The sequence below is a fragment of the Panthera leo genome, chromosome E3, assembly GCF_018350215.1.
Source record: "Panthera leo isolate Ple1 chromosome E3, P.leo_Ple1_pat1.1, whole genome shotgun sequence".
Classification (NCBI taxonomy): domain Eukaryota; kingdom Metazoa; phylum Chordata; class Mammalia; order Carnivora; family Felidae; genus Panthera; species Panthera leo.
In genome coordinates, this window is record NC_056694.1 from 19,802,687 (window position 1) to 19,830,367 (window position 27,681).

Sequence of the window (27,681 nt, forward strand, 5' to 3'; positions counted from 1 at the left end):
AGCTTCTGGTCTCCCCTGCATTGATTCCAATGTGAACTTCCCGAAGACTCCTACCAAAACCCTCACGCGCAATTCTCGAGACCCTGCCTGGCGCTCCAGGTTTTGGACATCGGGCCGTTGCCCGCCTCCCTGCACAGCCCGTCTTCACTCGGTTCCCTGCCGACACCGCTCGCTGGGTCACCGGACCGGTGACACTCACGGCTGTCCCGCTTCCTGGGGCCTCCCCTTCCGGCCCTTGTCACACAACAGCACGCAGACCTGTCTCCCTGGCCCGGCGCCCTTGTCCGTCCCAGTGCTGGCTGCACCGGGCCCCCTCCGGCCGCCCAGTTCCCTCTGCTCTGCCTGCACGGCTCCTTCCTCTCCCCCAAGGGCTGGGCCTTCCTGCCCCGGGGCTGCTGCACCTGCTGCGGGGAGGCCCCCCTCAAACCTCACTGCCAGTTTGAGTGTCCCGGTCATTCTGGCTTATTCACATGTCTACGGTAAATCGTGTCCCCGTCACCCTGTTCCGTTTCCTTCGTGGCACTCGTCACTACCTGCACCGTCCCCCTCCTCTCCGGACCCCCCGGGCCCTAGTGACCACCAGGGCGGGGCCCCATCCGGCCGGAGACCGTGCGTGCCTGTGTGGGACTGGGTCCCGAGCAGGTCCCTGTGTCTCAGGTGGACGGGTGGGGTGACGGCGGCCTCGTGCCTGCCCCTCCTCGGCTGTGCCAGCAGCCGGCGAGCACTCTTATTCCCAGCGGACCTTCGCCCACGTTCCTCGGGGCTGAAGCAGCCCTCTGCTAGCCTAGCTGGTGCTGCCGGCAGCCCGGGAGCCTTGCCCGGAGAGCACGCGAAGGTTTTTTCTTTTGCCGTCTTGCCACCAGACAAGGGACGTCCGCTGCAGGTGACCGGGCGTCCGTACCGTGTTTTAACGCCCAAGTCCTCGTCCCTAACTTCAGAATCCCTACGTTACAGACGGGCCTCTGCTCGTCAACAGCGGCTTGGGGCAGAAGCGGGGAGCCGGCCGGCCAGGAGTCACGGGTAAGACGCTGGAGCCACACGGCCGCCCTTCGGCTGGGGAGGGGTGTCAGTGACGCAGTCAAGCCCCTGCCGTTCCTCACGGACAGCCAGTGAGCCAGACGCGGTGGCAGCCCTGGTTTATGCCTCGATACCTTCGCCATTTGGTATTAATTCATCTGCAGAATTTGGCAAATAATTGTTAATAACGCCAGGCAGGGGAGCAAGCAGTCCCCACAGAGCCCTCGATTTCACTTCCTAAATAGCTCGTCTTTGCCTCTGCCCTCCGTGCCCAGTGCTGCACCCCGACCGCACACCCTCTCCTGCAGGAGTCAGCGTGTGCCCGACCCCCTCCCTGCCAACGCCTCCCCTGCGCCATGCATATTCTGACGGGGTCCCGCTCAACTCGAGCCCCCGGACCTACGTGATGAAGCTCCGATGCCCTGGCCTGGTGGCAGAGGACGCGAGCGGCTAGCGTTCCGGCTGCCCACCGACGCTTCCCTGTCCCTCTCGGTCACCTGCGGTGTGTGTCAGCCCCAACCCGGGCGGCCAGGCTCCGGCTCCAGGAACTCGTGGGTCCCGGGCCCGCCCGAATCTTCCCTGGGGCCTCTGAGCCTGAGGGCCCCGGCGCTGCAGGGACGCGGAGCTGGCCCCCCGGGCGGAAGGCTCTCTGCGGGACAGGAACGAATGAGACCGAGGGGCAGGAGGGGGGCCGCCGGGGGCCGCGGATGGCTGTTTCTCGACTGGGGAACTGGCTACCGGGCGGGTGCGCGTTGAAAATTCGGCAGGCTAGGAGAGGCAGGCACCTCCCTGCAGGCAGGTCAGGCCTCCGTGACGACAGCCGAAACCCGTCTGAGCTGAGCCAGCCGATGAGGACCCTCCCCTGTGACCTGCACCGCCTCTCCAGTCCGCGGGCCGTGGCGCAGTCACGACGAACAAGTAGGTGGCAATCCTAATGATTATTAGCCGCGAGCGTTCACGGACCCGCAGGGGCCCTGCGCCAGCACCGTCCCTGGAATTCTCTGTGCTGGGGGCTCGGGCTGCCGTTTCCCAGATGGAGACCCACCCACGAGGTTTCCGCCCCAAATCTGACGCCGCGGTTAAGCCACGGGGCTGGGTTTGAATCCAGGCAGCCGACCTCAGAGCCACCCTGTACCTCTGCCCACACTGCCTGCCCGCGTCCCAACCGCATCCGGCTTTAGGAGGCCCGCGGTCTCCATGCAGAGCGTCCTGGGGTCCCGCCCGCCGGCCTCTGCCGCGCATCCCTGGCCGGAACGTGCGCCTCGCCGGGCCCTGCGCCCGCCCGGCACGCAGCGCGGCGCCCGGCGAGGGCTTTGGCACAGGCGGGTCTGGCTTCTCTCTAGACGCCGGGACCCGGCCCCAGGCCGGGCGTGGGGCAGGGAACGCGTGAACCCGTGACTGCCGTTGGCATCTCAGACCCTTCCGCCCTGGCTACGACCACCAGAAGCTGACGGAGAAGCTCAAGTCCAGAGCCCGCACGTAATGCCAGTATTTAACCGGGATGAACAGGATCTCTCCGGGACACAGGATGCAGGACAGGAACGGGGCCTCGGCAAACTTGGGGAACTTCTCCAAGTCGGGGTTCTCCACGTCAACCTGAAGAAAACACTTGCCAGGTCTCCAGAGACACGGCGGGGAGGGGGGAAGCTGCAGTGTCACCGGGGTCCCTGCGTACCCACCTGGCTCGTGTTGTGAAGAAGACGCGTGTCGTGTGGATATAAAGCCTCTGACTCCTGCGGCGAATACAGCCGGATGTACTTCCTCCCCGTCACCTGCGAGACGGTGCCTCGTCAGTCAGCTGCCGCCCCCACTGACCACAGGTCCCTGAACCCCCCAGCCTCCCGAACCTCTCCACGCCTTTCCGCGCGCCGCTCCCTGCGCCCAGACTGCCCCAGCCCTCCCACGCACGCTCCAGGCCAGGCATACGTTGAGCCTCCAAACAGATCACGAATCAGTAACTCCGTGACCGTGGCCGACGATAACTAAGCACCGGCCCGTGGCAGCCACCCTCCAGCTGCTCCAGGTGTGTTCTCTCGTTGAATTCCCCACAACCCTCCACGGCGGTTCAGCGTCACCCCTTTTCACAGGTAGGGAGACTGAGGCACAGAGAGGCAAGCCAAGAGGGCCAGGTTCGCCCAGCTGACAGGTGACAGGGCTGGCGTGGATGCCAAGCAGCCCGGCTTCTGGGCCCCGGATCCCAGCCTCTCTAGCATCTCCGGGCAGAGCCTCTGGGCCGGGAGAATGTTCTCCTTTGTTAAACCTACCCGCCTAGAAAAAATCAGGCGGTTCCACAACAGATGCCTCTCCTTTGGCAAGAAACGCACACGCTCCTCCGTCTGGGTCTCCGGACACACCATCCAGTGGCCGGGAAGCCTCTCGTGGACAGAGGTGCTCGCAGGGAGACCACCCTGGTTCTGTCGGAGGGCAGGCAGGGGGAAGGCACCCGATCCCTCCCGAGATGACGCCCAGCCCTGCTCTGCCCAGGTGACGCGGCCAGGACCCCAGAGGGTCCTTCCTGGTCAGGGAACCGCATGTGGAGACAGCCCCATCCGGAGGGAGGGTCCCACGGGGGGCCTGGTGCCATCTCTCCGGTTCATTTTTGCCACATCCCTCTCTGGGCGTCTGGCCACCCATAACGTGGCCAGCCCGTGCGGGGCGGGGCCGGGAGGAGGCAGAAGCCAATGCTCTGGAGCGACTCTAACCTGGGCCAGGAAGTTCTGCTGAGGGTCCTGATGGAGGGGAGAGACGGTTCCTTGGGGACCAAACCAGGCGTTGATGGTGATCTCTTCTTCGTCCCCGTCGCCCAGGCAACAGTAGTCGGGGATGCTGATGTCCCGCTTCAGCTCCGGGATCTGTGGGTGTCAGAGCAGACGTGGGAGGCCCAGTCCAGGCCCGGGGACACACGGGCCCAGGAGTCGACGGGCCAAACGCACACTGCCTGGCTCGGCGCTAACACGCCTGTGTCCACGTTTCACGGGACGGGGACTTAGAAACCAACTAAAAAAATTAATAGCTTAATTAGGGAAGAGTTACCATTTCATTTTCACATTTGTTCCTGTCATAGGCATCTTCGTTTTCTGTTTGAAAAGCCTGAGAGCACTGCTCTGCACTTAACCCAGCTTGGGGCGCCTGGGTGGCCCAGTCGGTTTAAGCGTCCGACCCTTGATTCTGGCTCAGGTCACGATCTCACGGGTTCGTGGGTTCGAGCCCCGTATCAGGCTCTGTGCTGACAGCGTGGAGCCTGCTTGGGATTCTCTCTCTCTCTCAAAATAAACAAACATAAAAAAAAAATAGGGGTATCTCATGGCTCAGTCGGTTAAGCATCCGACTTTGGCTCAGGTCATGATCTCCTGGTTCACGAGCTGAACCTTCCATCGGGGCTCTGCCCTTAACAGTGCGGAGGCTGGAGCCCGCTTCAGATTCTGTCTCCCTCTCTCTCCGCCCCTCACACGTGCATGCACGCTCTCTCAAAAAATAATAAAAACATTAAAATAATAAGTGCATAAACAAGCCAACCAACTTGTAATTTTCTAAAGAATGCACTCTTTTTGAAAATTAAGTTAAAGAAAAACAAAAAAGAAAATGGGGTTGAGGATTTATCACATCTCCGCAGAGGAAGATTTTCCAAAATTGACTAATGATAAAGCAATCACAAGACATACATTTTAAATACGTTAATTGACATGAAGGCCGCTGACGTGGGAAACTTTTGAAGTGTGGTGAATGAGGGTTAGTGTAGAGAGCTCATACAAAATAAAAAGGAAAAATAACAAGGACCCCAATACGTGACTCCACAAATAATCAAAGGGCAAAACCCAGATATCACACAGAAACGAATTAGACATAAGGAAGAGTTCACTCCCGTTAGGGAAGAAATCTGAATGAAACGTCACTGATGCCACGGTTTCCCACTAATCAAACGAGCAGACTGGGCCAGGGATGCGGCCCAGTGGTGGTGAGGGTGTGGGCAAAGGGGGCCCTGTGCAGGGCTGCTGGTGAGGTCAAGATAAAATCATTGCGACAGTGACTGGGGACGGGCGGGTCTTCAGGGTGTTTAGGCTCCGACCCAGCCGGCAGTGAGCTTGAGCAGTGCTCCTTTGTGCGGACGGGCCGGGGGCCTCACGGAGGCTGAGGTCGGGAAGATCACCTCGAAGATCACCTCCCGCGGGGGCAAACGGCTCCGAGGCTTTGGGCAATTCGACAGAAACTCAAGTCTGGTCCCTAAAGGGGGACAAGGGGGAGCCCTCTGCTACTTTCTTCGGCTATTTCCCGAGTAACGCCTCCCGGGTCAAAGGGGCAGCTGCGGGCCGGCTTTCGGCCGTTCTTTCAGTAGCAGCCCCTCCAAGTTCGGGCTGCTAAGAAGCCATCCGTCCTTCGGAACGGCTGGAATGCTCTCCCCGCAGCAGCCTAGGAAGAAATACAGACAGGCTGCTGTGTCCACTGTTCTGAAGCCCCCTGTCCTGTCGGCCAGAGGGGTGGGGGGGATGGGAGGAGATCCCCAAGGCCTCTGGGGACCTCCTGCCCCTCCGCCACCAGGCCGTCACACCACACAGCCGCTTCCCACTGGGATCGTGCCAGGCCCTGGGCCTGCGGAATGGTGACAAGCTGACTGGTCCCTGACGACATGATCAGGATTTCTGAAATATGACTGGTTGACTGAATGGTGTAATCAGAGCCACTGAACTCAGAGACCCCCCAAGAGAAAGGAAGGCTCCCAGGATGTGACCTGATAATTAAAGAGAGGCCTGGCATGGTGGCCAAAATCTACAACATGGGGCCCCTGGGAGAAAAGGAAGAGGTTTTTGGGCAAGAGGTTTTGGGTGGGAGCCACTGAGCTCCGTGAAGGCAGAGAAGGCCCCAGAAAGCAGTGCAGGGACCCGCCAGGCAGCACTCTGGACGGCAGGGGTAAAAACACATCTCTGGGGACCCGAGATAAAGAGCCGGGTGGCCCTCCAAAAGGCAAAATATCCTCAAGGTTTGTGTTAAAAGCAATCGGACACTCTGCCTTCTACTGTTTTTTTTTTTTTTAACTATTTTTTTTTTATTTGAGAGTATGTGGGTGGGGAGGATAGGGTGAGGGAGAGAGAGAGAGAGAGAGAGAGAGAGAGAGAGAGAATCTCAAGCAGATTCTATGCTCGGTGTGGAGCACAACTCGGGGCTTGATCCCATGACCCTGGGATCACAACGTGAGTTGAAATCAAGAGTCGGAGGCTTGACTCAGGTCATGATCTCGCGGTTTGTCAATTCGAGCCCCGCGTCGGGCTCGGTGCCGACAGCTCGGAGCCTGGAGCCCGCTTCGGATTCCGTGTCTCCCTCTCTCTCTGCCCCTCCCCCACTGTCACTCTGTCTCTCAAAAATAAATGTTAAAAAAGAATTAAACAACGAAAGAGTCAGAGGCTCAACGGACTGAGCCACTGGCACCCCCACCTTCTGCTTCTAAAACTGCTTCCTCTTGTTCCAGTAAAATGGAAAATGGCTGCTCCAGGACAAGGAGCCAAGTTTACCTGTGGCTTCTCAGGTCCCCCTGGAAGGTGTGACTGAGGTCAGGTCTCTGGGGACCGTACGGTTGGACTCCCCTTTCCTTCATTAAGCAACAGAGGACAGGAGGCAGGGTCTACAAGTCCTAATTCGGGAGACCCGGGCAAGAGACCCCAGCCCACCTAGCCCCCACCTGCTCCGGCCTCTTTCATTTCCGGCGCACAGGCTCCTGGCGGCTGGCACAACCCCCACAGGGCCCGGGTCCCCCGGCGGGACAGGCAGTGAGAGCAGCCCCAGCCCAGCGGCACAGTGGTGCCCGAGCCCCACCAAAGCTCACCAGTCGCCGGGGTCTCAATTCGAGTTCTCCTCGACTGCGCCTTTTCCCTCAACCCTGCCCAGCCACCTGCGTCCAGCCCCCGGCCATTGGCACCTGTCTGACACCGGCCCAAACTGTTCAATCATCTCCCCAGGATGAGCCTTCAGATGGTTCCAGCCTCACTAGGCAGTTTTGAAAGTATGGAACACCATCGGATTCCACTTCTCTTTGTTCCCTTATTGTGCCCACATTTAAAAATAAAGTCTATTTTTTCTCACGATGATGACTGTACATCCTCATTATAGACACTTTGCAAACTGTGGAGAAAACAAGGGAAAACTACTCACGGTCTTACCACCCATGAATCGCTGTGAATCTTCTGGGCCCTTTCTTCCTGTTCCCACCAGAGCTAAGGTCCCTCCGTGTCAGGGCACATCCTTTCTCGCTTCCCCCCAGCCGGCGGGCCCCCAAGTTCCCACGGTGGCTTCGTGAGCGAGCCCTGCACCCAGGGCGCTGGGTGACAGGCGTGTGGGGGGCACACCGCCAGGTGGGGGCTGAGAGCGTTTCTGCCAGCTCCTGGGAGGCTGGTGGGGCCAGCCTGTGACGCCCCCTTCTTAGGGCCGACTGGTGAAGGAGAGAAGGAGCTGGTGCAGGACCTCTACCCCCGGGCACTCTCCCTCACGACTGCCCTGGCTCTCCCGACAGATCTCCCTGGAATACCTCCTCTCACTGGGACCCCTCCTGCTCAGAAACCTCCCAGGGGCCCCCGCTGCCTTGCAGATAGGTCCGGGTTCTTGGTCCGGCCTTCAAGGCTCTCCCCGCTGGGCCCCAGCCTCCCTCACTACCTCTGAATGAACCCTCTGCTCTTCTGAATGAACCCTCCGAGGCAGGCAGCCACAGCTGGCACTTGGGGCCCGCTCCAGGGTACGGCCCGAGTCTCGGTGCAGGAGCGCCTCTCACTGGAATGTCCTGCCTCCAGCCTGGCCGGGCCCTGCTCTTCCTCTCCGCCGGCCCGAGACCCCCTCCATTCTCCGTCTTCGGCCAGTCTGTCCCGAGGGTCTTCGATCTGGCCAACCAGCACTGGGGACCCACAGGAGCCGAACCCGGGCCCGCTGGGCACACACGAGCCCAGCTCGGGGCGACGACCTCGTGAGCAGAGCGCTGACACTGGGTAAGGACGGTGCTGGGACCGCCCAGAGAACCCTCACCAAGGAAGGCAGCGACCCGCTCTTTGTGGGTCGGGTCAGAGCCTGCCACCCGCACTTGGCTCCCCAAGACCCATTCCTCAGGTGTGACCACACCGGCTCAGACTTCCGGCTCCACCCGCTGGGGCCACCTCCTCCCCCTTCCGGGGTCTTGGGGCCCCGGGGTCGGCAGGCCCAGGCTCTCACTGGCCACCTGGCAGCTTTGTCTGCTCCCCGCCCGCTGCTGGAGGACACAGGTGCCACACAAGGCTCTCCTTGCTCACCAGTGGGGTGGGTGAGGAGGCTGTCAGGCCCTTTCCTGCCTTCTGGGCTCAGAGCTCAGGAAGGGAGGTGGGACAGAGGGAGAGCGGAAAAGACAAGAGGAGAGGGCGTCAGACTTACCTGGTCAAAGAGCTGGTGCTGAGCCAGGTACCCGACGTCCCTCGGCTGAGCCGCAAGAGAAACACCAGAAGTGACACAGAAAGCCTGGTTAGTCGTAAGGGACACCCTCCAGGGTGCTGCCGTTAGTGGCCTCTCGGCACCAGGGTGCACCCGGCCCCAGACAGCCACCTGGCAAGGACCCTCGGCTCTATCCTGCTTGGTCCCCTCCGTGACCTGAGGGCGAATGGGACGCTCTCCCTCTGGGGCCGGGCTGGGCCTGGGGGAGACTCCGATCCAGGGCTGCCTCTGTAGGGGCTGCTCCAGGACTCAGCTTCCTCCCTGAAAATGAAGAGGCTGCACTTATGGGAGGCTTTTTCATAAATGAAAATGGACTACACTATATGTATTACTTTGGAAAATTTTTCATTTAATGATAACATCACGAATGTCTCTTCAGGTGAGCACAGACATACGTGCCTCATTCTTTTGACGGGTCCATGTTTCATAGACGGGACAGATCATTATGAACTCAACCATCCCCTGCTGTGGACATTCAGGGTGTTTTCCCGGCATTTCCACAAACAGTCTAACATTCTGGGCCTTCCTTATGTTTATGTTCTCCCAAAAGCAGAACAACCGAGTCAAGGGGCATGAGCATTCTAAATTCCAGTTGCTTCTGCCAGGTTATTTTCCCAAAAGTGAATCCCAGGTTGTCTTCCTGGCAAAACTGTCAGTGCCCGTTTCCTACATGCTGGCCTGCCCTGGGGATGATCATCTTGTGAGAATTTCCACCAGCAGATGGATGAAAAGATCTGTGCTTTCCACACTGGGCTCCGCAAGGGTCAGGGGCTTCCTGAGAGGAAGGGCTTCCTGTCTAGGGCTCTGGAAGGGCCAGTGGGGGCAGAGCTTGCGAGAGGCTGCTCCCCCCACCCCCCTCCATAGCCAGGGCAGAAGTCAGCCTGGGTCTAACGGGCTCTGGGGCTCAAACTGTGTTGAAGGACACGAAGGCTCCTCTCTAGAATCCCTGGAGAACCTCTGTGCTTCCAACCCTCTCCCTCATTCCCTTGTCTTCCTTACAACTATGGAAGCTACAACATGCCAGACCAGGGCTACGAGGTGGGCACGGCCGGATGTGATGTGGTCTCTCCGGCCATGGATACTGTGGCCCAGAGACACTAACTTCGGTTAACTGGGCACTGACCGTGCCGCGCTTACAGCTTGTCGCGTTTAACTCTCACAAATGACCCTGTGAAGTAGGTATCAGCCATCTCCAACGAATCCCAAAGTCAGGGCGCTGAGGATCGAGAGGTTCGGCAACCAGCCTGGGCCACAGAGCCGGCAAGACGGTGCTGGAGTTAACGCTCTCCCGCCTCAACCCGAAGCGCACCTGCCTGCCCCCTGGCAAACCGCACCTCCGGTTCTGCGCTCCGCTCTGGGCTCGGGGCTTCTTCCCGGAAAAGGGGACCGGAAAGGGGGTTCACTCCTGCGAGCACAGGGGCAGAGCAGCATCGCGTGCTCTCGTGCCCGGTTCCCTTCTCCAGGCCTCTGGGCGACAAGGGATGCAGTGGGGGTGGGTGTGGAAGGCGGGGGACGCGGGCATGGAAGAGGTCTGTGAACGCAGCGGGACGAGGCCGCGCCCCGGAGAACCGCACCAGGCGCCGGCAGAGGAGGCCGGACACTTGGGAAGAGAAGCTATGGGGCAGGAAGGGTGACGGTGCAGGGTGGGGGGAGATCTGGGGGGCCCTCGGGAGCTCACAGTTACGATGTAGAACAGTGTACAACGGGAGAGACCGTCAGCCAGCACGGTCACCACCTGGGCCCTGTGGCTGCAGCGGACCCACGACGAAACCAGATCAGAACTCACAGGGCCCGGGCCCGGGGCTGCCTTGGGTGTGGGAAGGGGAAGCCACCACTGCCCTTATCTGAGACGGTAAAACGGCACCACTGCTTCGGAGAACAGCCTGACAGTTCCTCAAGAACGGTTAAACACGGAGTCACCACAGAACCCAGCGGTCCCGCCTCTGGTACACACCCGGGAGAGACGAACACTTGTACGTGAGCGCTCACGGCGGCGTTTTCCACGCCAGCCAAAGTGTGTGCAACCCGAACGGCTGTCAGCCGATGCCGGAACGCAACGTGGGGTCTCCATGCAATGGAAGGGTACTGGGCACAGCCAGGGACGAGGGACTGACGGCGGGCCACGCGTGGACGAACCCAGACGGCACTCTGCCGAGGGGAAGTGGCCACAGATGCCCACGTTTGATACGATTCCATTTCTATGAAATGTCCAGAATTGGGAGACCCACAGAAACAGGAAGCAGGCTAGTGGCCGTCTGAGGACGGGGTGGGAGGGCCGAAGGGGAAATGACTGTTCATGGCTACCGGGTTTCTTTGGGAGTGATGAGAATGTTCTGGAATGAGACACTGGTGATGGCTACAAAACCTTACAAATACACTAAAAAACCACCAAATCGTACCGCCCAAAATTAAATAAAATAAAAGACTTGAAATGAGTCGTGTTGTGCCTGCCCGGCAGCCTGCCCCCCTCGCTCTGGCCCACCCGCCTTCTGACCACAGGCTCTGAGAGACGGATGCCTCCAAAAGGCTGCCCTGCAGTGCCCGAATGTCACGCGTCCTCCCTGCTGTGAGCCTCACGGGAAAGGAGGCGCGGGGACATACCTCATCCCTGATGTACTTGCTGATGAACTCGTTGACCGTCATGAGCGTCTGGGACCACTCCTCGTCAGTGTACCTGGAACCAACCTCCACCGGGACAGTCCGGCAGCCGGCGACATCCTGGATGTACTCCAAGCTGGGAGACAGACGCGTACGGTCACCATCACCTGCGCGCTGAGCCTCGCCAGGCCCTCCGCTAAGTGTGCTTCACATGGGTCTCCTTTTGTCTTCACAGAACCTCTGGGGGAGAGGCTGTCACCGCCACCGCACTGGCGAGGGCGCTCGGGTGCAGACACGTGGGGTTACGTGCCCACTGGCACCACGGAGCTTTGCAGAGAGATCCAGTGAGGCTGGCCTGCCAAAGCTCTTGCTGGGCGGTTCTATCTCCCTGCTGGCCAGGAACTCCCAGTTCTCTCTCTGCTCACCTCATCTCTAAGCTGGGAAACCTCCTTGGAGCCAATGGCAGAGAGTGCAGCGGGGGCGCAGACAGGCCTGCGTCCTGAACGCCAAGGACCTCTGGCACGTTACTTAACCTCTCTAAGCCCTTGGCCCCCATTTGTAAACGGGGGCGATGACAGTACCTGTCCCACGGGAACCAGGGCGTACAGAGAGGGAGCAAACCTGGCACGTGCTCAATCCGGTAAAACACCCCTGCAGCAGGGCTCTTCCCACAGCCTTGGCTGGAACCGCCCCCTCCACGGACCCCCAGACACAGGTGACCCGGCCACCCGTCCTCACAGACCCCTGCTCCTTCCCACAGGCATTACGGCCACTGTCCAGCAGCCTGAGCCGCTCTTACAACCATGAATCCGGGGTGGGAGACCAGATGCAGATGTGAGGAGGGAATGAGCCCAAGAGCCCCGCCAAGAGAGAAGGGGATGTGTCTTGGGCTCTTGCTTCTGCTCTGAAGCCGCAAGGCCCCCGAGAAGGCCCACGGGATTGCTCAGATCCTGCAAAATGGCACGAACAGACTTAACGCGGCACCGCCACGTGAGCACTCGCTCAGACACCTGCTTTGCGCAAGTGAGCCGAGGATGCCACGGATCTTACGACCTCCGGCGTGAACTTGGGGCAGCGCCATCTTGTTTAACCTCAGCAGCCCACGCGGGACCGGTCGGGAAGCGCGTGCGAGGCTGCATTTCCCCGGGGGAGGAAGACAGGTGGAAGCCGGGTCCTGCAATGGGCAGAGGAGGCTCCCGGGCCTCACAGCCACCCACCTCCACTTCTTCATGCACGGCCACTGGTCGGCCACGCCTTCCAGGATCACAGGCCTCCCTGGAACCAGAAAATGCTTCCGGAAGTGCTGGAGGGATGGGCAGCGGAGCCGGGGCACCGTTCTCTCAGACCTCACGTCTGGAATCCGAACATGGTCGTGCCTCGCTTTCTGTTTAAAAGCAAAACAGAACAGCCGCACGTGCAGCGAAGTTAACATTCGGGGCCATCCGCCGGGAACGTGCGTCCGTCCCCGGCAGGCTAGCTCTGCTGTCACGAATGGGAACAGCTAACATCTACTGTCACTGTCACTGCTGCTGCTCCTGGTACTCCTGGCCCTTTCCTACTAGATCACTTAAAGCGTCTGTTCAGGGCGCCTGGGTGGCTCGGTTGGTTACGCGTCCGACTCTTGGCTTTGGCTCCGGTCATGATCTCACGGTTTTGTGAGTTCGAGCCCCGTGTTAGGCTCCACTCGGGATTTTTCCTCCCTCTCTCTCTGCCCCTCTCCTGCTTGCACGCTCTCTCTCTCACAAAAATAAATAAATATTAAAAAAGAAAGAGCAGATAAAGCATCTATTTGATTGTAAAAGGAAGGTGAGGCTTTCACAGAAACTCCGCAGAGGAGACGTTACGACCCCAAATGCCGTCTGATGTTAAAGTACTCTGTCATTACTATGCGTTCCTCTCCCATCCTGTCACTCGTGAGGAGAGGACCGCTGACCCACCGGCAGGAATATGCAGGACGGATGAGCCACGTTTCCACGTTGCCACTCGGTCCCCGCGATGTCTTCTGAGGGGCTGTGCCGGAATTTCCCAACCACCTCCCAACTGAGTGACCTGAGCAAGTTACTGTCTTGGGGCCTCAGGTTCCTTCTCTGTTACATGACCGGGAGACTAGGGGTCACACGTGAAGTGCCCAGGATCGCTGGCAGGAGCGTCTGCTCCCTCTGCCCCACACCACTGCAAGCATGTGCATCAGCTCTGCCCCCGCCCCCCTGCCCCCACTGCTGCACGTGTGTGCGCCAGCTCTGACCCCGCCCCCTCTGCTGTATGCCCGTGCGTCAGCCCTGCCCCCCCCCCCCCCCCCCCCCCCGCCCCACCCCACTGCACGTGTGTGCGCCAGCTCTGACCCCGCGGCAGTGACGACTACCAGTCTCACCCGCAGGCCGTTCAAGCGGCCTCGTGCTCACCATCCTTGTTACACCCTCTGCTCTCATTTCCTCTCACGCCCTCGTCAGCGGCACCTCGCTGAGCACCGTGAGCGGAGCTGCCTCCCCCCCTTTCCCCCCGCACGGAGAACGCATTCCGTAAAAGGCTCTCTGTAACCCAGACTCCAGGAGAACAGGCCCTTCCGTACGTATCATGCCCTCGGCGCCTGGCACATCTAGGCCACCGCTGGTGCCATAAAGCTGCCGAGCAAACCCCTCCCCGTTACAGGCATGGGAACGCAGGGGGCAGAGAGGAGTCAAGACACCTGCCCGACTCACAGGCGGTGGGCAGCTGGTGGGAACGTGGCCCGGCAGGCCGACTCCAGACCTGAGCTCTCACCCCGCCGGCTACACGCACTGCCCACCACCACCCACACCGTGAGCCCCACCCTGGGCACGCGGCCACCTCTGTGTTCCTTTGGGACAGACTTGGCGTGGGAAAGGACAGTGAACAGTGAAACTCCCGGGTCAAAGGACACTGGCATCTGCCCCCCCGTGGTCTGCATGTCTGCCCTGCCCTCTGAAAGGTCAACCCACGCACCCTGCCCTTGGCCCCCTGGCATCCTTCGTGGCACCGGTATTACATAAACCCTCCTTGTCAATTTCACGGCCAGACATCGTTACCTCGCTGTTCTTGCCTTTTTTTTTAACCACAGGTGAGGCCGAGCATTTTCCCACACGCCTAGAGGTATGGTAAGTGAGGTCTGCCTGTCAGCGCTGGGACCCAAAGCCTGGCCTCCGCCCTGCAGGGTAGTCCTCATGTGCTAAACACTGGGAAGGCCACATGCCGGGACCCTGGGGGCGGCACCCAGCAGTCACAGGAACGGGAGACGGCTGGATGTAGCACGTGGCCCAGACGCGGTGGCGCGGAGAGCAAGGCAGCCAGGAAAGGGGTGACGCTTCCAGGGGCTGACCAAGAGCAAGCTGGAAGGCGTGGGCCCATGCGTCCCTCCGGGCTGCTGCTCTCTTGAGCCACAGCGTGTCCACTTCCGTCTCTCCTGAAAGGGCACTGCTTATGCAGACACGGGGGGGGGGGGGGGGGGGGTTATGGGGGTTATCGGAAATCCCGCCAAGCGGCTCCCCTTCCGAATCCACGGAGACGCTATTTTCATGCCTCGAGGCCTCACCCCCCAGGAAGAGCGGACTCCTTCCTTCTAGAAAAACAGGACCGTCGGGGCACCTGAGGTGTGGCAGGCGGCAATCCCACCCAGATACCTTCTCGTGGGGCTGCTCTTGGGCCGGGCCCGGGGCGGGCCTCTTTCCCGAGGGGAGGTGCGCCTGCAGGACGGCCGCGACTTTAGTGAGGATGTCCCCGAGGATGGCCGCCCCCATCAGCAGGCCCATGTCGCAGACTCTCAGGGCTGCGGCCACGGCGCCGGCGTCCCCGGTCTCCTCGCACAGACACACGGCCTTCAGGAGGCAGCCGAAGGCGTACACGCGGCGCCAGTCTCTGTGCACGTCGCGCCACGGCCCCGTGTTGAGTTTCTCCCAGGAGTAGTCCAGGATGGCCTCGCTGGCCTGCAGACACTCGCCCCCACGGCCGCCGCAGAACAGCTCGACCGCTTCCCGCAGCAGCCGCACCACGCTGCGCTCCACCGTCTCCCCGAGCTGCAGCGTCAGCTCCTCTTTAGTGGGGGGCAGGAGCGCCCTGAGTGCCTCCCGGAGGGTGCCGGCTCCCGCCATGGGGCCCTCTGCCGGCCGGGTCGTGACGACGGTGCTGCGGGAAGAAAGAACAGTTAGAGCAGAACAGCGTGTCGCGTGCCCAAACACACACATTTGTAGATTTTCATAAAATCAAACTGGGGAGGGGGAGCTAGAGCTGTGATGACATCCAGTAGCGAAAACGTCACCCACTGAGATTTTCAATGTATATACTAATAGGCAATCTAAGGAATGGGAGACGATATTTGCAAATGGCATATCCGATAAAGGCTTAGTATCTAAAATATATAAAGAACCGATGCAGCTCAACACTCAAAAAGCAAATAAACCCAGTTAAGAGATGGGCAGGAGACATCAACAGACATTTCTCCAAAGAAGACATCCAGATGGCCAAAGGCACGTGAAGAGATGTTCAATGTCAGTCATCATTAGGAAATGCCAATCAAAACCATAACGAGATTCCGCCTCCCACCTGTCAGAATGGCTAAATCAAAAACACAAGAAACAACTGATGCTGGTGAGGGTGTGGAGAAACAGGAAGCCTTGCGAACTGTTGGTGGGAATGCAAACTCGTGCTCTGGAAAACAGTATGGAGGTTCCCCAAACAGTTAAAAGCAGAACTACCCTATGATCCCGTAATTGCACTACTGGGTATTTACCCCAAAATACAAAAAAACACTAATTCAAAGGGAGGCATGCACCCCTATGTTTATAGCAACATTATCTACAGTAGCCAAATTAAGGAAAGATTCCAGGTGTCCATCGACTGATGAATGGACACGGAAGATGCGGTATATACATATTCAATGAATGTTACTCAGCCGTAGAAATTGAAATCTTGCCATTTGCAACAACATGGATGGAACTAGAGAGTATTATGCTAAGCGAAATCAGAGAAAGACAAACACCATAGGATTTCACTCATGTGGAATTTAAGAAACAAAGCAAATAAGCAAAGGAAAAACGAGACACAGAGAGGGAGACAAACCAAGAAACAGACTCTCAAATAGAACAAACTGATGGTTACCAGAGGGGAAGGGTGTGAAGGGATGGGGGGAACAGGAGATGGGGACTAAGGAGTACACTTTCCATGATGAAAATAAAATATTAAAAGATTTTAAAAAATCAGAAAGCGATAAAAGTAATAAAAATAAAATATAAAGTCACTTTCTATAAAGAGAGAGACCATGCAGACATCTCCCTTACAGGTTCCCACAGCTTTCCACACGTGTCCTTTGTGACACACGTCTCACGTGAATGACTCTACAACGGTCTTCTCTGCCAAGCGTAAACTCTTGTGAGGACAGGGCCCCCGTCTGTCTGGGGTCACCCCTATATTCAGGGCCTGGTACGATACCAGTCTCACCGTGGGCACGGGATAAATGTGTATTCAGACAGGAACGTATGTTGTCCTTAACTGGAATGCCTCCAACATCCCTCCTGTCTGGCAAACTCCTATCCAACCTTCCAGGCCCACCTTAAATGATCCCCTCTGGGAAGGCTGCCAACACTCTGATGGCTCACATGTCTGTCTCTCCAGGACTACTGGCAAGCTTCTCCGGGGCAAGAACGTGCCTCATTTCTCTCCATTTCCCTAAAGTCCGGCTCCCGGTGGGCACTCAACTAAGGCTATTGGAGGAATGGGGCCTTAACTTCTCGGGAAGAACCCTGGGAGTACAGAAAACCTACACAGAAAGGAAAAACATCACAGTTGGTGCTCTTCTATACGGACGGCAGGCCGGTCCTCATGCGTAAGCACTAACAGGTGAACAGGTTCTCACAGGTTTGTAATTGCTCACCTCTGATTGGTCACCTGTGCCACTGCACTCTGGGTATACTAACAGCTGTTCCATCCGCTGTCTATCTCATGATGTCAAGAAATAGGGACCATCATGCTTTTTGCAGAGACTGCTCTGCTAGGTAGGGGCCAGCGGACTTTTTCTGTAAAGGGCCAGATGTTACACGTTTTAGGCCTGGCAGGCCACGCGGTCACTGCTGTCGCTACTCGGCCACTGTAGCGTGAAAGCAGCCTTTCGCGGGATGTGAACAAATGGGCATGGCCGCGTTCCAATAAAACTTCACGAAAACAAACCCTCGCTTTAAGCTCACCAAAATCCTTTTCACCCTCTCCCTGGGCACACAGGCTACATTTCCAGGTCATCCCTGCCATGCGACGTGGCCACGACTGCCAGCTCATGTGAACGCAAGTGATGCAGCCACTCCCGGGCCAGGCCCGCATACACCACCTACAGGATTCTCCAGGCCGTCCCTACCCGCTGGCTGCAAGTGAAGGACTCTGAGGCCCTAGAGGATGACACAGCCACAGCGGCCACAGGACTGGGCACATACACCCACGCTGGAATGCCTCATGAGCCAAAAAGAACTTGCATTGTGTCGAGCCGCTAAACTGCTGATGATGCGTGTCACAGCGGGTAGCTGCCCTGACACAGAAACTTCTATTGCTGAAGAAACAGAGAGGGCAGAGTATTCAGTTTTGTGGCTCAGAATCCTTTCCTCTTTCTTAACAACACTCCTCCGCTTCCTTCTGAGGAGTTTCATCTCCCCCGCTGAGGTCGGTCAGGTGGGATGTTGCCGGGCCGTGGGTGTGTGCGCAAAGCCAGGCGCGACTGGTTCTAAGCTGCCTCCCTTGAATGTGAACTTTGAGCAGATCGACTGGACTGGAGGTGGCTGGTGCTTCACGGTCTCCTACCGGCCATTTCTGGGCCAGCCTGGTCTAGGGGCTCACAGTTATCGTCCCGGATTTCTGGGTTATGGAGCCCCTTTCGTTCTTACTCTTTTCAAAGGGCAATTCTCCAGCTTTCCATTCCTTCTGTGGCCCCAGTGGCTCTCCAAAAAACATCTTCCTCCTGTCAGCCAGGGTTGGCTTCTTTGGTCAGGGACCCTACTTGACCCACAGGAGTCACTGACATCCCCCACCCCTGGGGGATGGTGATAGGCAAGGAGGAAGACTGATAAAGCCTTATCAGATGTCTCACTTCCTATAAAGGGAAGAAAGCCACCGTTCCCCAGTGATCCCTGCCTCCTGTGACTAACACCCTTATCTGACTCCTTCCTCTGGAGCATGGGCAGGACCTGTAATTCGAATGGCCTTTGCAGATGCCATTAAGAATAAGGACCCTGAGATGGAAAGATTATCCTGCATTGTGTGGGTGGGTCCAACTTTATAGAGGAGTCCTTGAAATAATCTTTCCTGGCTAAAGTCAGAGTCAGAGGTGATAACAGAAGGGCCAGAGAGATGCAGTTTTGCTGGCTTTGACGATGGAGGGAGGGGGTCACAAACCAAGGAATGTGGGTGGCCTCTAGAAGCAGGAAAAGGCCAGGAAATGGATTCTCCCCTGGAGCTTCCAGAAAGGAATGCTGCCCTGCCAAGACTTTGATTTTAGCCGTCAGCCCCACGTTGAAGGTCTAATCTTACGAAAATGTAAGATAATGAATTTGTACTGTTTTAAGCCACCAAGTTTGCAGTAATTGGTTACAGCAGCAACAGAAAACCGTTATGACTTGCTTCTAGCCAACAAGTGTGTAAGTTTGATACATGTGGCTTTTTTTCTTTTTTTTTCCCTAAGATGGCAAAGGTGATGGATGGGATGCCCCTTGATCGGGTTACATGAGGTTTAACTTCCACTGCCAGCCGACTCTCCCTACTGCCTTCCTGGCTCGTGTGCACTGATGAGCACGTGGCCAGTTGGGAGAGGTCCGCACACACGGCGAACAGATGATGGCGGCTTCGAGCCAACAGCAAGCTAGGAACTGAGGCCCTCCGTCCAACAGCCTCCAAGAACTGAACTGTTCCAACAACCACAGGGGTTTAGATCCTTGTCCAGTTGAACCTCTGGACAAGAACTTCGTCCTGATGGACACCATACCTCGAGCCTCGTGAGATCCTGACGCAGAGGGCCCCACTGAGTCACACCACAGACTCTTGACCCAAAGAATCTAAGACAATAAATACGTGTGGCTTTAGGCAACTAAGCCTAAACTGTCATACAGCACTAGATAACTAACAAACACCCCTATTCACATTTCCCTGACACCCTGGGACACAAAAGAGCGGGAGAAGAAAGCAGTTTCTTTTAGCACCAACGTGCATGAAGAAGTCAGCAGCAGACAGGGAAGGGAAGACACAGGAAGGCTAGAGGTGTGGTCCCTGCAGGTAGGCTGGACAGCCCCATCCCTACCTCCGGGCCCCATTTTAACTCATTTCTCGCCAACTCGTGACTAACACCACCCACAACACTGACAGTAACACATCGTTACCTCTTTAAACTTCACAGTCCGATGAAGCCGAAAATATACAAAGTGTTTACTCTAAGCCAAGGATGCCCTAAGCACTTTTTAATTCTCACGGAAACTCAAAGAAAGTATCATCGTCCCCATTTCGCAGATAAGGAAGCTAAAGTGGTTAAGTGACTTGCCCCACGCATTGGGCTAGGAAGAGGGGACACGAGAGATTTAAAACTCAGGCAGTCTGGCCCCCAGACTTCCGTGATCCCGTGGGTGAAGGAACCGAGCCACAACATCTCCGGCCAGCACAGGATGAAGTTGGGAATCTGGGCTGTTTAACCCTCAACAAAACCCTGTAATGAAGGAATGATTATTCCCACTCAACAGATGAGAAAATCCCATCACTTCGTAGAAGCAAAATGGATGATCTTCCTTGTGTGTCATTATTTTTGAAGAACCTCTTCCTGAGCCTAAAGCAACAGCAATAACGTACCACTGCCCATATCACGGTTCTCCCACCCTTCCCCTCCCTCTAATCTTATTTGTCCCTCACAACACTGTCAAGCGGCTAGGGACGTAGATGATCATTTTCCCTACACCCCTACCTTCTTTTGCTGATGAAGAAACTAAAGTCCAGGGGAAAAATGAAGTGACTTTCTTATGTGCCCTGTCGATGCTCCGTGGTTTCTGTACGTTATAATCTTACAATGTAATCACTTACAATCTCGTGATGTGAGGTTTGACAGAGACGAATGAAGTTAAGATCTGGGAGAGTAAGCAACTTGTCCAAAACTACACAGTAACTGGCAGCGTCTACCCAGAACACTTTTCAGCTTCAGGGGTGAGGATTACATCAGCTTTTGGATCTTTGTATCCTAGCTCGGTCCCCAGTGCACAAGGCCTTCCAGCCGGCCCAGTGAATGATGGCACCGAGAGCCTCGAGTGGCACGGCCCTCGCCTACCAGGACGATTTCTATCTCTAGCCTCCCAGAAGATTCATAAATGTCTTGTGTTGGTCTCATTGACAGCTTTCTTGGGAGAGCTTCACAGCCCAAACTTCCAATGTGGCCTTACCCGCTACCCACACACAAAACCGCATGTGTGCCCGTCAACTGGCCTCCCTGGGTGGCTTCATGGCTCATCCCCTCAAGAGTGACTCACATGTCTTATAAAGCAGCCTCGAGAAGTCTCGGGGCGCCAGAAGACCTCAGAGACCTCATATCCTGGCTTCTCGCAAAGGTCGGCAATAAACCTCCCAGAAGACCACTTATTTGCCTGACTAGAAAAATGGCTTCGGAAGGGGTCCTTATGTACCCGCTTTGTAAATCGGTCTCTTAGTGGCCTTAAAAAACGGCTTCCCAGAGGATTTTAAATGGGCTATAAACCAGTTCCCTGGGATGCAGATTATGGATTTTGTAAACTGGCCTCTCGGGGTGACCTTACAAAACACCCCCTCAGAGAGCTCACAAAGGCCCTTCAAAGTGAGCCTCCACAGGTGGCCTCGTGTGCTGCTTTGCCGACCGGCTTCCCAAGGTGGCCTCCCTGCACTGCTTTGCAACATGGTCTCTCAAGGCCGTCTTGTTTGGTCTCCATAAACCTGCCTCCTCAGGCAGCCTATGCGTTACTTTGCAAAGTGGCCTTGGAGAGGGACTCATGTAAATGGCCATGTCAAACAGCCTTCTGGGAGAGGGCCTCAGGTTGGCTGTACAAAACAGGTCTCCTCTTGGCCACATAATATAACCTTAGTAATTAATTTCGAATCCAGAGCTCCTCGGTGAATGGCTTTATCAAACGGTCTTCAGAGATACTTATGTTGACACCATATGACAGAGTCTTCCAGAGGTGGACGCTCCGGGATAGCTCCGAGTTTGTTTTCAAAATGACTTTTCAGACTGGCTCTGTCATAGCCACTTGAATGGCCTCCCAAAGGGCCTCATGGCTGATCTTGTAACACTAGCCTCCCTGGGGCGCCTGGCTGGCTCAGTTGGTGGAGCACACAGCTCTTGATCTTGGGATTGTGAGTCTGAGCCCCACGCTGGCTGTAGAGATTACTTAAAAGTGTTAAAAAAATAAAAAAACCACTAGTCTCTCAGAAGGCCTTGTGTTCGCGGGTGGAAGCAACTTTCCACGGTGACGTGGCATACCGGTCATTATTTCTCTGAATAATCCTACAGCCTGATTCTACTGGCTTCTCGGACCCTTTCATTAGTTAGCCTTTTAAATAGTTGCCGAATCAAACAGCCTTTGGGGGAGGAGCCACATCCTACTACAGGAAACAGTCTTCCAGAGTAGAGCCGTGAACTGTTTCATAAACAGGTTTCTTTACATACTGGACCTGTCTGAGGGCCCGATGAAACCCACACTTTGTGTTAGTTTTACAAACCAACCAATCTCCCGTGGTTTCTTTAGAGCACCAGGAAAGTGTTAGGTTCTACCCATCAACCCTCTCGGTTAGCTCCTGTTCCCACGTGAAATGGCCTTACAGAAAACGGCTTTCACTGGCTGGGTCAAACCCCTTCTTGATGACCGTATGAAACTATGGTCCAGAGAAGGTGGCCCCATGTGGGCTGTCAGCAGCCCTCACAACAGGCCATCTGATACGGCCCTCCACTGAAGGCAGGTACAGGCCACACGAAACTCCTTTCCAAATGGCCTCAAGTCCTGGCTTTACAAATCAAACTTCCAGCACCCCCCATGTACTGGTCTGACAAAAAAGGCTTCTTGATAATAGTAAAACAGTCTTCCAGAGGAAGGTGTCAGTCAGAGTAGTCTTGCGGCCTTGGCCTGGCTTTATTGACTGGCTTCCCAGAGTTCCCCACTGAACTGCCTTTTATAAAAGGTTATACGATACAGCCTTCCTGGGATGCCGGAGTGGGTCAGTTCGCCGAGTGGCCAACTTTTGATTTCAGCTCAGGTCATGATCCCAGCGTCACAGGATCCAGCCCCATGTCGGGCTCTACACTGAACACAGAGCCTGCTTGGGATTTTCTCTCTCTCTCTCCCTCTGTCCCTCTCCTCCACTCATGGGTTCTCTCTTTCTAAAACAAAACAAAACAAAACAAAACAAAACAAAAAAACACAGCCTTCCAGAGGAAGGAGTCAAGAATAAACTGTGTGAGTCTTTCAGAGTGGCACCGTAGACTCATCTTCTAATTGGCCCCCCAGAATTCCACATAAAAAGGCATAAGCAGAGGTTGTATAAACTGCCTTCTGCAGTCAGGTACAGGTGGGTTAATTACAGAATATATCCTACAAACCAGGATGCTGTATATAGGCCTTTTTTGTTTGGTTGGGTTTTGGCTTGGTGAAGGATACATTTTTCTCTTTTAAAACTTTTTATTCTCATCGTTTTCTCCAAAGTTCTTTGTTCTTACATTGTTTGGAACTTTCATTTCTGCAAGCAGAGATTTCACAAGCTGACTACTGGGCGTGCTGTTAGTTTTCTTTCATACGTACGTAAATTTCAGCATTTATTTCATATTATTTAAATATCTAATATTTAGGACTGGTCAAGTCATAAACTGGGGGTATTCAGGCCAACTGAGACCGATGGTCACCCTAATTATAGGCCCTATGAAAAAGCCGGAGTGGCCTTATATTGTCACTTTAAAGTCAGTTCCCTAAAACTCGTCAGGTTACCGGCCTGGAGAGACCTCTTGTTGGTCACAGAAGTCTTTTTTTGAAGGAGGTGAGGGTGGAGGCGTCAGGTACAGAAACAGCCCCAGTGGTCTTGTGTCCTGACTTCGTCAACTGGCATTTCAAAGTGCCACGTGTACTGGCTTCGTGACATGGGACAGCTTTCAGGGGAAGGTCAGGTACAGGTTGCACAAAATAGCTTCTCTCGGTGGACTGTATCTTGGCGTCTCTTACAAAAGGCTTATTTGTTGATGAAACGATACTCTAGGTACGGGGGTCGGATAAAGGTGGTCTGAACTAACCTCTCCAAGTGGCTTTTGTCTCCGCTTTATAAATCAACCTGATGCAAACTTCATAAATGGTTTCTTGTTGGTTGTATTTAACACAAAGGAGCCACGTATAGGCTACATAAAATAGACTGCGTGGCCTCAGGTCCTGACTTCGCAAATTCACCATCCAGATGGAGCACGTTATGTAAGCTGGCCTTTCGTACTCAACAGCCCAAGTGGGTTCTGCTGGTTACAAAACAATGCCTCCTGGGAAGCCAGGATACTCATCCCAGAATTCTCTTAAATTATCTTTAAGAACCTAAAGCAATTGCCACAACAGACTTTAAACTGGCTGGGAGAAGCGGCTTCTTGGAGAATCTCACCAGGATTCGCAGAGGGTTGGCTTTATTTAAGAGCCCCCCAGGGTCTCACAAACGTCTCCGGCTGACCCGAAATGGCCATCCTGAGAGCAGTATGCTGGTCATGAGAAGCGTCCCATGGGTGGCTTCCAAAATAGGAGCCTCTACCTGGCTTTCTGGGAGCAGGCTGCCCACTTAGTTTTCAAATCTCTTCAATTTTATTGTGGCACTATTCCACATAAGCTGTGCAAAAAAAAAAAAAAAAAAAAAAAAAAAGCTTTCTAGGGAGCTTTATAAAACTTTCCAGAGAGATTTGGAAATATTTCCAGAAAGCTTTGTTTAGCGGCGCCATGGGTAACTTTGGTCTTCTAAGGGCCCCGCTGCCTCGGGTTCGGGCCGTCGGTGGGGCCCTAACACCTGCCTGCCCCCTGACCTTGGGCTTGCTATATGTAACCCTGCTGAGCACGGTGACTTACCTTTGCTGGATCCTAACGCGAGGGGCGTAACGCGACACCGATGCTCAGAGTTAACTCCTATTACTTACAAATCCCTGTCCTTCAGGTACCCCAAGCAGACGCTCCACCCGAGGGCTCACACCCCTTCCCCACCTGGGGCTTCATTTGTCACGGCCCACATTTGGTTTACAGCAACCTAGCTCCAGGCCTATGACAAAAGCAGCCTTGGTCCACTACCTGTAGGTACTGTCACCGAGGAAATAAACACTCGCGCAGGCGCACTAGAGTTCCGCCAACGCGCCCCCAGGAATCGCGCAGGCGCACACCGCTGGCCTCACGCATGCGAAATTACTGGTTTAAGGCGAACACTACGCACGCGTGGAACCTACCTCCTACCCTCGACGTGCAGGAGACTTGGCGCTGCGTTCTCAGGGCGCATGCGCCGCCTCTTTTTTTTTTTTTTTTTTTTCCCCCCTCCCCTCCCCATTCCCGTCCCAATTTCTCTACTTTGAAGAACTGCCTGGGGATTTCCAAGGCGCACGCGCGAGGCAGTCTTTCCACCGCCAACCCCCCCAACGCCCCGCCCCGCTGCGCCTTTAACACGGCGCCTGCGCAATCCTCCCCTCTGCGTCTAAGGAGGCAGGGCTTCCCTCCCTCTGGAGTTGCTCAAGTTCACCTGTCTCGAGTTTGGGCCGTGTGGAGTGGCGCAGAGGCTGGCGACGACGTGTTCCGTTTGGTCGGAACACTCTGGCTCTCTCCTCCGAGGAGTCAGGCTTGCCGAAGTATCGATCACTCAGTGCTCGCCTGATCGGGGCGGAGTGCCTAGCCGAGCGCCGAGTGATCGATGCCGTGGCCCCGCCCCGTCGTGTTTACAAGGCCGTAGGGTAGAAGCGACCCGCAAGTGAGGGATCTTTTCCTGGTTTTCGATTCCCACGTGGGTGACGCCTGCGACTTCCTCAGCAAGGATAACTTAGTGTGCTAGTCAGCTTCGCATCCACCATTTCATCGAAACCGTACAACTAAGAGGATTCGTTTACCTAGTTTACAGGGAGGTCAGCCAGTGCCCAGCGAAATAAAGGGGCCGAATCCTTGTACTTTGGGAAAGTCACAGCTCCTAAATTTTTGCATCCACGGCCCGCAGGAGTGAGGAAATCCTCGGTTGCGGAGGGCAGCCAGAATCCTCACTCCTGCCGCCGCGGCCCCGACCCTGAGTGGTGTGGGCATCACTGCGGGTTTTGGTTTGGAGCACACTGCCCGTGGCTTCCAGGGATTCAGGCCTTTTGAAGCATTGTACAGAGGTGGTAGAAAGTCCTGCTCATAGTGGGTCTGGAGTCCAAGGAGGAAAGGGAAGGGAATCATTTCCTGCTATCAAAGAAAAAAGTTACTCATGACAACCGTTAAAGGTGGTAAGGCAGGCTACCTGCCGCTGCAGTGGGGGTCTGTGATAGAGGAGAGAGGTACTGCTGGACTCCAAATATGACAAAGGCAAGTGCAGATTCATAGCCAAGGAGCAGGGTCTAGGTCAGTGGATGGGAAATTTTTAAGAGGAAGCATCAGGGATAAGGGGAATTCTGCTAAACCAACCACCCAGGATTTTTGCTGCCGGCAGGCCAGGGTGATAAGATAGTCAAGGGTAGAGGATAAGAAATCGGGTCAGATACCAAGGGTAGGGGATTTCTGCTTAATCCAACAGGATTCTTGCTAAAACTGGACTCAGCAAGCCAAGGACAGCGCCCAAGGTCAAGGCTTAGTCAGAAAGAGGACTGAGAAGAGCCTTGTCACTGGTCACCAGGGATGTGTCAGGTATTCTCTGGGGCCCCGAGAACTCCTCGATGTTAATTATGTTAACACTCCTGTTAGGTGGAGATTATAATGTCTTATAGACAAGGAAACTGAGGGTTGCTCAGGGCCAATTCAGCAGATCTGTGGGTTTAGGTAGTTGGCTAACATTGTGGAAAACATACCAAATGAACTCACCTCCTGCCCTCAAGGGTCTTGCAGGGAAGAGAGATTAACAGATATTTATTGAGCATTGACTACACACCTTGAGCTTTCAAAGCATTTAAAAATATTAAAATCCTAGATTAACTATTATAATTTCCACCCCCCAGTCGAGTGGTGACGGCATTGAATTTTGTCTGAGCCCCGTGTCTCTGGAAAACAGTGAAGGTTGAAGGAATTTCCTCACCCTTTTGTGTTCCAGAAAACAGCTTGCTGCAAGGAACCCCTTTTCCATGTGACTTCCAGAAGGCTCGTGGATGCTGCCCGTGTTTACCTCCGACAAGGCCGGGCACAGACCCTCCAAATTCCCACTCTTTGCCTCGTAAGTGATTAGCTGAACTGCTTGTCCCCAGTAATCAATCAGAGCAAAATGCTTGTCAGCCAAATTTCGTTAAATTCTCTCCTTCCTCCAGCCCCTGAACTTTGGTCCACGCCCAGCCTAAGCCAGCAGACGGTCCTTCTTGCAAAGAGGACAGAATGTTCTCTGATCCCCTGTCCCGTTATGCTATTCTTTGATCCCACTTTCTAGTTCTTTTCTGCAGCCTATAAAAGAAAAATCTTTTTGCCCAACCCTGATGATGCTCGCAAACCTTATTGATGAGGGAGCGTGGGCCAAGCCAGGGGCAAAGTACAGGCTAACAGCACCCCCTCCACCAGGTGGGATATGTGTGGTATTCCTCCAACACTCCTGCCTGCCCAAGAATAGGGGAAAGGAAAGAAAGCAACTAGTTAACTGATAGAGATCACAATCTTGCAGGACAGGAATCTCCTTCAGTTTACGGATAACTTCGTAAACTGCAAGAAAAAGGCAATCTTTTCCATAGCCTAATCTCCAGAAACCTATAGATTCTATTTCCCGGAGCCCGAATATCACCCTCATCAAGATGTAAGGGGGTTTAAGTGCTTGCCATGGTGGTGTGGGAAACAAGGCAAATGAAAAATTAAATTCCCTTACTGCCTACAGCCATTAACAAGTCCTTGAAACAGAGTGACCTTCCTCTAGGAGCTCAGCTGCCTTGACAATGATGACACTTTGGTAGGGGCAAAAGAGAATCTTGGCTTAATATTATCCTGACCACCCCCCCCCCCCCCAGGATCCTGTGAGTCTCCTTAAACACATAAAAATTTCGGGGTGCCTGGGTGGCTCAGTCAATTAAGTGTCCAACTTTGGTTCAGGTCATGATCTCACAGCTCATGAATTTGAACCCCACGTCGGGCTCTGTGCTGACAGCTCCGTGCCTGGAGCCTGCTTCGGATTCTGTGTCTCCCTCGCTCTCTGCCCCTCCCCCACTCATACTCTGTCTTTCTCTCTCTCAAAAGTAAATAAAACATTAAAAAAAAATTTTTTTTTTTAATTCCTTTGCAAACCTCCTTTATCTGTACCACTGCCCCCCCCGCCCAAGATATATGTTAACAGTCATATTCCAGACTTAACGGCCCCTGATACACATCTGAAGGGCCTCATGACTGAGGTTTTACTAAGCAGTAATAAAAGATGTTTTCATAGGGGCACCTGGGTGGCGCAGTCGGTTAAGCGTCCGACTTCAGCCAGGTCACGATCTCGCGGTCCGTGAGTTCGAGC

At 55.3% G+C, this 27,681-nt stretch overlaps 1 protein-coding gene and 1 long non-coding RNA gene across 6 annotated transcripts; one reads left to right on the forward strand and one right to left on the reverse strand.

Moving 5' to 3' along the window:
- Nucleotides 1-4: 4 nt before the first annotated feature.
- Nucleotides 5-24,888, reverse strand: KDM8 (lysine demethylase 8). 5 transcript variants are annotated; one of them, XM_042921050.1, is made up of 8 exons: nt 24,775-24,888; nt 14,688-15,189; nt 12,270-12,436; nt 11,056-11,188; nt 8,398-8,442; nt 3,720-3,869; nt 2,697-2,789; nt 5-2,613 (listed from the first exon to the last, which is right to left on the reverse strand). In XM_042921050.1, the coding sequence occupies exons 2-8, from the start codon at nt 15,153-15,155 to the stop codon at nt 2,449-2,451; spliced, it is 1,221 nt and encodes a 406-aa protein (XP_042776984.1). In that variant the 5' UTR covers nt 15,156-15,189; nt 24,775-24,888; the 3' UTR covers nt 5-2,448. The 5 variants fall into 5 exon arrangements, with proteins under 5 accessions (XP_042776984.1, XP_042776987.1, XP_042776986.1 ...); XM_042921053.1 differs by lacking the exon at nt 24,775-24,888 and adding an exon at nt 24,488-24,523; XM_042921052.1 differs by lacking the exon at nt 24,775-24,888 and adding an exon at nt 24,252-24,442.
- Nucleotides 24,889-24,969: 81 nt separating this feature from the next.
- LOC122209317 lies at nt 24,970-26,950 on the forward strand. Its single transcript, XR_006197553.1, has 3 exons — nt 24,970-25,150; nt 25,792-25,901; nt 26,302-26,950. It is a non-coding gene; the product is annotated as an uncharacterized LOC122209317 (long non-coding RNA).
- The last annotated feature ends 731 nt before the right edge of the window (nt 26,951-27,681 follow it).

Coding starts and splice junctions, on each gene's coding strand:
- KDM8 (XM_042921050.1), bottom strand. CDS start 15,155: ATGGCGGGAGCCGGCACCCTCCGGGAGGCACTCAGGGCGCTCCTGCCC. Junction 3,870..8,397: donor AGCACCAGCTCTTTGACCAG/GTAAGTCTGACG, acceptor TGACACCCACAG/ATCCCGGAGCTGAAGCGGGA. Junction 2,790..3,719: donor AGCAGAACTTCCTGGCCCAG/GTTAGAGTCGCT, acceptor ACCGTCTCGCAG/GTGACGGGGAGGAAGTACAT.